Source organism: Nannobrachium achirus, assembly GCF_963921795.1.
Source record: "Nannobrachium achirus genome assembly, chromosome: 19".
Taxonomy (NCBI): Eukaryota; Metazoa; Chordata; class Actinopteri; order Myctophiformes; family Myctophidae; genus Nannobrachium; species Nannobrachium achirus.
The window spans coordinates 951,101-960,333 of NC_137826.1; the positions used below are offsets into that span (position 1 = coordinate 951,101).

The 9,233-nt window shown below is 43.1% G+C and overlaps 1 protein-coding gene across 1 annotated transcript; it reads left to right on the top strand.

The window, feature by feature from the left end:
• Window positions 1–842: 842 nt before the first annotated feature.
• On the top strand, window positions 843–2,922 carry LOC308304130 (E3 SUMO-protein ligase ZBED1-like; the record flags this gene model as incomplete). The annotated part of the gene is made up of 3 exons (XM_080748689.1): window positions 843–1,461; window positions 1,658–2,133; window positions 2,452–2,922. The coding sequence occupies 3 exons, from the start codon at window positions 843–845 to the stop codon at window positions 2,920–2,922; spliced, it is 1,566 nt and encodes a 521-aa protein (XP_080604815.1).
• Window positions 2,923–9,233: the final 6,311 nt, after the last annotated feature.

Consider the following 9,233-nt stretch of genomic DNA (forward strand, 5'->3'; position numbering starts at 1 on the left):
CTCATTCTTATAACATCCAAACGTTGCGTTTCTCCACTGGAATTATCCATAGTGTTATATGGAACTACCACGTTGTTGGTTTGTTTACAAGTCGCTGTGTGTCGCGCAATTGCTAGCGTCATACACGCACCAGCGTCGGAAGTAGCAGATCTATAAGTTTACAACCCATCCACATGCAACACGCTGTGGGCTTGTAGATCTGCGGCTTCCCGCAGGACAGTGACTGCAGTACGCAGAAATCCAGCTCTATCAGAGGACAGAGCAGCAGGCAGCTTTTTCTTTTTTTTCTTTCAGTTGCACTGCAGCACTGACTGTGTTGTAGCAGCGCTCACTTTTGAAGTAATGATTTGTAACAGTAAACACCGAGTAAGTAAGTTCAGAATTTCACAGCAGGTTAATTATTTAATGCTAAAATCCAGATAATCCGATTATTAACTTTAGGACCGATACATCGACCGATACGGCCGCGATTTGGACCGATCCGGGTAAACGCGCATCGATGCGGCCGTATCGCTAGCGTTGAAACCGATAATCGATTCATATCGATTTTTTCCGGCACCCTTAATATATATATATTAAACCTGGGCCGTTATCGGCGTTATCGCGAGACTCTTATCGGCGGTAAAAAAAAATATCGTTGTTAATCGCGGATCAAAGTTGGGTCTGGGAGCTGGCCATCTGGTTCTACATAGTGATCAATCTATGAATATAACTTTAATATGCGCTATTTTGGCACAATTGTATGCCTGGCCCAGCCTGTCAGAGTTACACTGTGGGGGGCGTGAACACTGCTCTGGTCGGAACACGTGTGAAATCAATGACAAAAACAAACACCAGCTGACATGGATGCTGCCGCTGTGAGCCCGGGCGTGCTTCAGGGCAAATTTGTTTTCAAGAAGCTTCCCAATGGAGACCTCGACAAGACCAAGGTTATTTGCACCTTGTGCAAAGCAGAGTTAGTTTACTGTAGGAGCACCTCCAGTCTTAAGTACCACCTAAAAGCGAAACATCGCTTTGATATGGAGGACGCGGGGGCTGGGGCCGCCGGGCCAAGTATTGTAGCTCCAGGGAGTAGTCGGGTTCGTCAAACTTCAATATACGAGTGCACCGACCGAGGCAAGCCCATCAGCGCAGCTCTATCTGCGAAGTTAACTAACCTCCTAGCTCAGTGGATTGCCATCAACTGTCGGCCTATCAGCGTGGTTGAAGATGATGGTCTAGAGCTTCTTCTCCAGGCTGCGACAGGAGACAAAACTTACAAACTGCCTGCCAGGCGAACTATCGTGAGGAGGATACATGACCAACACGCCATAGAGAAAGCCACGAAAGAAGTGAAGTTGGCTGGGGTGACGTGTGTAGCACTCACTGGGGACCATTGGACATCTCTTGGCAACGAAAACTACCTCTGCGTTACTGTACATCTGATCGATGCCAACTGGGAACTTCACTCATTCGCCTTAGGTAGGCTATGTTATGTAATGTAGGCTAATTTAGCTAATGAAGCCAAATATACACAGCTTTGCCTTCAGCTAAACTTATAGGGCTTGCGTTAGCTTGCCCTAATGTTATCTTTCAGTTAATGATTGATTGCTCATTGTTGTTTAACTTATTGTTATTGACTTAACTTATTCTGATACTCTGTCTGTCCTAACGTTAGGTGTGATTAAAACCGAGGAGCGTCACTTTGCAGACGCGTGTGCCAGGCAGTTTCTCAGCGTCGCCAATCAGTGGGCGATAGAAGACAAAATCACAACGATTGGAACAGACAGCGCTCCCAACATGATAGCAGCAGGGAGGATACTGCCATTCGAGCATCTGCCCTGCATTGCGCATCTTGTACAGAGGGCCGTTGTAATGTCACTTCGTGACGGGGGTTTTGATGCTGTTTTGGGAAAGTGTCGTAAAGTGGTTGGACATTTCAAACACAGCGCGGCCAACACAGACGAGCTGCATGCCCAGCAAGCCTCCCTTAAACACAAAGAGGAGCCACTCGTGCAAGACGTCCCAACACGTTGGAATTCCACCCTCGAAATGATCAAGCGGATGAGGAGTAACAGAGAACCACTGCACGCAACGCTGGCCCAGCAGAAGCACAGTCTGACTCTCCCTACTGATGCTGAATATGAGAAGATGGCAAGGCTGGAGACACTGCTAGAGCCATGCAGGTATGATAGTGTTCATGAATTGCATACAAGTTCTTTTAAAAGTCACGTTGTATTTGAGAAACATGCCCTTAAATGTAATGTGATGATTCAGAATTTAAAAGTGTAATCTAAGTTAAATTAATTGGCCATTATTTATTTATTGCTGTGTGTGTGTGTGTGTGTGTGTGTGTGTGTGTGTGTGTGTGTGTGTGTGTGTGTGTGTGTGTGTGTGTAATCTGAGTTAAACGATTTTCATCAATCTTTTTTTTTTCTTTTCTATTTTTTCTTCTTCTTTTTTTCATCAAAGGTGGCGACTAGTCTGGATCCACGATTTAAGGACCTCAAGTGCCTGCCCAGAGCAGAGAGGGAGCCAGTGTGGGCAAAGCTGAGTGAGCTGGTGAAGGCAGAAGAACCTGCTCTGCAGCCGTCCATGGAGGAGAACCCTGAGCCACCTAAGAAGAAGACCCTGCTACTGATGGGATCAGAGTCGGAGTCGGATGAGGAGACACCAGCAAGCAATGTTGTGGAGAGGTACAAGGTAGAGCCCAGTGCCAGCGAGGATCAGTGTCCACTGAAGTGGTGGTCGGAGCACACCGCTTGCTATGGTAATCTGGCCAACATTGCCCGGAAGTACTTGGGGACTCCAGCCACAACTGTCCCATGCGAGAGACTGTTCTCTTTAGCAGGCCATATTTTACAGAAGAGAAGATCTAGCTTGTCCCCAGACAATGTGAACAAGCTGGTCTGCCTGAGTGACTGGTGGAAGAAAGAGAAGTAGATGTTGGACTTATTGACCCAAGCCATGTCACAAAGCTAAAGCCTTGCCCTCTGTCATAGTCATATGATGATATGGGTAATAATAATATTTTATATTGCACATGCATATGATTTCATGTTGAGTAGTGTGCATTCCACAAATACTATAGTCAAACAACTACACATCTGTAAAACCGTCACTGTGTTGAAACCCACCAGCTGCTCAAAGCCCTGGAAGATATCAAAGGAACAGACAGAAATGTGTGGAAGTGCTCCATGGGCTTGTGAGCAGCTGGCTGTATTTGTTGTGCATATCTGTCTGTACCTATAATCACTGGTAGACATTTCACCCTAATAGATGTATGACCTCTGACCCCAGTCCATAACAGAGTTCACCCTGTGTGTCCTGTTGACTGTCTCACCCACAGCCAAAACAACACTTACACCTTGCAATCACATGCACTGTTTTATTCACAAAATGATCCTTTAGTCAAGTTATGTTTAATTAAATCTATCATCATGACAAATGACAACCCACTGAACTGAACTGAGTTCAGCGATAGAGATATCTTCACTGTCTTCATGTTATAAATTAAAGAAATATTGTTGCATTTATTTTATACCCTGAAGTGAAGTATGTGGATTCAGGTTCATGCTTTTCTGATGGGATGATACAACTTGGAATGCCAGTTAAACTCTTAAAGTGTGTGTGGACACAGTTTTCAGTCTTTACTCACAGCAATCTGCAGGTTCGTCTGACCGGTCCCCACAGTCATCTACTGTGTCACATTTCCATGACAATGGAATGCACTTGTAGTTCTCACAAACAAACTGATGGGGGAGACAGAGGATTCTAATTAGAATCAGTTAACAGTTCAAATAACATAAGGAGCAAAGAAAATATGATTACCAAACATAGGTTATATGTGGGTTATGAACGAATGAATGGTTTTATTTGGGTATAGGTTAAAATCATTTAAAACAAAAACAGAATGTTATGTATAACAATGCAAAATATCATTGTATTTCTGTTGGATTGTACTCTGTGGAACAAATGTGAAGAGGAATTGAAACGTACGACATGGAATGAGTTTAAACAAATTCTTGTTTTGGACTTAAATAGAATAGATAGGCTATAGGTATGGGAGTTGTAGGTTTTGTTTAGGTGCATAATTCCGACTGTATCGTCTTGTTTGTATTGCTTTCAATGTGAGTGTGTAAACACTGTGGCAGAAATAATACATTTTGAGGTATACACAGAAGGGGTAGAACCTGATACGTTACTTTTTATATAACCTCTTCCCACTCCTTTTCCGAACATGGAACATAATTTACTGATGATATTATAACGTGCGTGCGTGCATGTGCACGTGCGTGCACACGTGTGTGTGTGTGTGTGTGTGTGTGTGTGTGTGTGTGTGTGTGTGTGTGTGTGTGTGTGTGTGTGTGTGTGTATCAAATGTATCAAATGCAAACATAATGTCATACAGCTGAAGTCAATCACCTGGCTGGCAGTGCAGCTGGACATGCACTGCTTGTTGTCAGCTGACCAGTAGAAGTCTGTGGGACAGGAACACTTGTAGCCTCCTCCAGGTGAGAGCAGACACAGGTGACTGCAGCCTCCATTGTTGGTCTGACACGGATGACCAGACACTGCAGGGTGGAGAAAACATGCACACATGTGATGGATATGAAAACACACGTTACAATAGTGCTTTATACACTCTAAACCCAAGACACACCAATCAAAGAAAAACTATTATAACACCTGTAATCATAACAAAAAGAGCAAAATAAGTTCATATACTTCATAACACATCTTATCACAATGCATTGTGAGCTTGTACATCTGCTGTCGTCACTATTTCTTAATTAATTACATTTAGTCATGTATTCATTTTTAATGTATTAATTTGCTAATTTATTTATGTATCTATTTTATTTTATTATTATTACTATTTTATTTGTTTTATTTATGTTTTTAATGTATTTATCCATCTTGTTTATTTATTTATTTATTTTGTGTGTGTGTGTGTGTGTGTGTGTGTGTGTGTGTGTGTGTGTGTGTGTGTGTGTGTGTGTGTGTGTGTGTGTGTGTGTGTGTGTGTGTGTGTGTGTGTGTTAGGGTTAGGGGTTAGGTTTAGGGATAGAGGTTAGGGTAAGGCCACAGGAAATGAATGGAAGTCTATGTAATGTCGCCACAACCTATGTAAACCAAGAGTGTGTGTGTGTGTGTGTGTGTGTGTGTGTGTGTGTGTGTGTGTGTGTGTGTGTGCGTGTGCGTGTGTGTGCGTGTGTGTGTGTGTGTGTGTGTGGACAGGTTTTTATTACTGTGTGGGGACCAAATGTCCCCACAAGTATGGAAAAATTGGAGAAATAGACATTGTCGGGACCAAATAGTAGGTCCCCACAACGGTTTTGGTTAGGTTTAGGGTTAGGGTTAGGGTTAGGGTTAGGGTTAGGTTTAGGTTAGGGAGTGAAGACTTCAATATATTGTCCTAGGCCAAGTCAAGGCCTAAGATGCAGTATAGAGAAAAGTGCTTTCGCCATCTTGTTTTTAAAAAGAAAGAATGTTGCAATTTTAAATTGGGCTGGTTCCCCTAGTTCATAAAATCCTACAGGTCATCTTGTAGTTTATGTCCTGTGGGTTTTATGTGTGAGACTGTGCATGGCACGATGGTCAAATTTCGTGAGCCAGAAGTGTTCTTATTTCTGACCGCATACCAATGGCTTTCAGATTTATACATTGTTCATAACTAACAACCCTATTCTCCCCCAGTAATAGATTACAGTTATTGTCCACGACATTGCAAGCGGCGCGAAGGCCAGCGGACCTTGGTCCTGCTCTTCGCGCCCGAGCGCCGCTCCACGAAGCCGTGGTGAATGTAATCGTTCTATTTATGCCCAGGCCGTAAGGCCTGGGCAAGCGCACGATAAACGCCATGATAATTTACTTACTTACAATAAGCAGATAAAACATCACAATAATAACCCAGATAATGTGTCAGTACATCAACAGCAATTCAACAGTAGCAATAGCTATTCAACCACAGCAACAGCTTATTCACTTTACATTTCAATAGATCTCCTTGGAGACTAAGCATAGTGGTCCTGACTTATCACACCTTGGGTGAGAAAGACCTCTGATGGCCCATCAGGACACTTGTCCTATTGTTCCCTCCAGGTGTGAGATGTGTTGATGATTCTGCTGGGTTTCTATCTGCCTACTGCTCTAGGGACATTAGTCTCCCCTTCATGTTCAGTCCCGCTGGAAACATTGTGTCTAATTTGTCTATCCACCGTCTCTCACAGAATCTCCTTTGACCCATTGTCCAATGTGGGTTATGTTCTAGCCCGGTCACAGAAAGGGCTTCTATCCCATGTGTTCTAAAGTGTCGTACAATCACTAATGTGTTTTGTTTGTCATTATTAATATTGTACTTGGTTGTGTTGGTTAATTCTATCTGCTATCGTATTACCTGTCTCTCCTACATATTGTAGGTTGCATTTGCTGCATGTGATCAGGTAGACCGAGTTGGTTGTGTTCTGGTGTATGTTCTGCTTTATTTCATATACTATTTTTGTGGTTTTACTTTTCACCAGCCTTTTGGGTTGAAAATATTCTGGTATGCGTGGTGGTCTGTTTGAATCCGCCAGTCTGCTTTTAACCAAATAATCCTTGAGATTTTTGTTCTTTCTGAAGGCAGATATGATTGTAAAGCCCTCCAATAGGCCCTCTGCTCTGTCTCGAAGTTTCTTTTCAATCTGGTGTTTGCTATTCTACTCTGTGTAGAGAAGGTTGTTACGAGGGCAATTTTTGGCCTTTCGTCCCTCTCTCTTATCTGTTGGAAGGTATCATATGCTTTTCTCAGAAAGGTTCGTGAGTATCCCCTGTGTCTCAATGCGCTAAAAAGTGTTTTACAGGCTATTTTAAAGTCACTGACCTGAGTACAGATCCTTTTAAATCTTAAGAGTTGTGACTTTACTATTCCTGTGTAACAATGAGCCGGATGAAAGGATGTCTTGTGTAAGAGTGCATGTGTGTCTGTGGGTTTAAAAAAAACCTTCAGATCCAGCTTTTGGCTAGTTCCAAACTCTGGTCCCTTGAACACTGTTACGTCCAAGAAATCTATTTTCTCTGCACTCAGTACGTACTTGATTGTAATTGACCTGTGGTGTGTGTTTCAAAGTGTTGATAAACTCTTTGAAGTCCTCTTCACTATAAGGCCAAATCCCAAAAATGTCATCCAGGAATCTATAATAGTGGCTTGGTTGTTGCCTGCATTTTTGTAGGGCTGTGTGCTCCCAAAGGCTCATATAAATGTTGGCAAAACTGGGGGCAAATCTTTTTACCCATGGCCGTTCCCTTTATCTGGAGATAATACTTGTTGTTAAATTCGAAATCATTCTGCGTTAGATTTAGTTCTAGCAATTCCAGCAGTTCTTCATCTGGTCTGCTGCTATCTGGATACTTTTGGCACGTTTCTCTCACCGCTTGCAATCCAGCCTCAGTTTCAATGTTTGTGTATAATGAATCTATATCAATCGAGAAGAGAAAGGCATCCTGTGGAATTGAAATGCTCTTGATTTTCTCCAAAAAATGATATGTATCCTTAATATAGCTGGGATGTCTGGTTGAGAGCGGTTGGAGGAAAGTGTTCTATGTACTCAGCGGTGTGATACGTTTCACTAGAACAATCACTTACAATTGGTCTCCAGGGGGTACTTGGTACGGTACAGTCCAGTTTTCCGACTCTTGTGTATCTTTGGCAATAAGTAAAACACTCTAGGTCTAGGTGTGTCTTGACCCAGTAAATAGGTCTCTTGTTTTGCATTAATGTGTCTCTTTCTACTCAGTCTCTGTATAATGGTCCTTGGCTTTGATGGCCGTCTGTTTGTAAATCGGCTCTTCTAGTTGTCTGTAATGATCAGGGTTGCTGAGCTGCCGTTCACCCTCCAGCAGATATTGATGTCTGTCCATTAAAACAATGCACGACCCTTTGTCTGCTGGCTTTATAACAATGTCTTTGTTATTCGCTAATGATCTAAGTGCAGCTACTTGTAATTTTGTCAGATTGTCCTTTTCCCTAAAGTGTGCTGGATACTGTTAATACAAATTTGGTCAGCTGTAATCAGCTGTTTTAGGCTGTTTGGGAGAATCCGTTTGCGGGTTCCCAATTTGATTTTGGCTGGAAGGGTGGATTTGCTCCTCGTCTTACCTAGGTTTAGGGTTAGGGTTAGGTTTAGGGTTAGGGTTAGGGTTAGGGTTAGGGGTTAGGTTTAAGGCTAGAGGTTAGGGTAAGGCCACAGGAAATGAATGGAAGTCTATGTAATGTCGCACAACCTATGTAAACCAAGAGTGTGTGTGTGTGTGTGTGTGTGTGTGTGTGTGTGTGTGTGTGTGTGTGTGTGTGTGTGTGTGTGTGTGTGTGTGTGTGTGTGTGTTGGGGGGGGGGGGTAATATTTTAAATTATGTCCACATATGATGCAAATAAGCAATTAAGCTTGCATAGAATGAATCAGAATATAAGGACAATGAACACTTTACACAAAACAGTACAAATAATACACAATACATTAAAGTGATAAAACAGCATGAAGAGTAATAATGAGAGTGTTGCAGCAGGTGGTACAGACCCTCAGGTTGTCTAGAGGGGTGGTAGATGTGGAGGTCATATGGACGGATCAGGTTGCTGATGAGTCTGATCTTGTTGGTTCCCTGAGTCTTGTTGGCTCTGTAGATGGATCTGGTCTCCAAGTCTGTCCAGTAGATGTGATCCTCAAACACAGTAATAGCCCAGATGTTGTCGTGACTCACAACTACAGACACACAAAAGCCCAAATAAAAAGAGTCAGACTATGACAAAATGCATGACTAAAGTCTTACTGAGGCCCCTTTTCACCAAAATAACTGGTTCTAGAACCAGTGCAGTTTAACATTCTTATGAATAATACACGTTCTGGGGTTCAGGGTGGAAATCTGCCTCTCAAGGTGGAACCTTGAACCCCAGAACGTGTATTATTCATAATAATGTTGAACTGAACTGGTTCTAGAAGTTCTTTTGGTGGAAAGGGTGTGTGTGTGTGTGTGTGTGTGTGTGTGTGCGTGCGTGCGTGCGTGCGGTGCGTGCGGGCGTGCGTGCGTGCGTCTCTCTCTCTCTCTCTCTCGCTCTCTCTCTCTCTCTCTCTCTGTGTGCGTGCATGCACACATGCATGTGTGCGTGCATGCATGCGTTCGTGCGTGCGTCTGTGTTACCTGTGTGTCTGTTGGTTCCATCCTGGTTGGCAAACTCAATGTATTTCTCCTTGTTGGTCCAGTAGATGTGATCATTG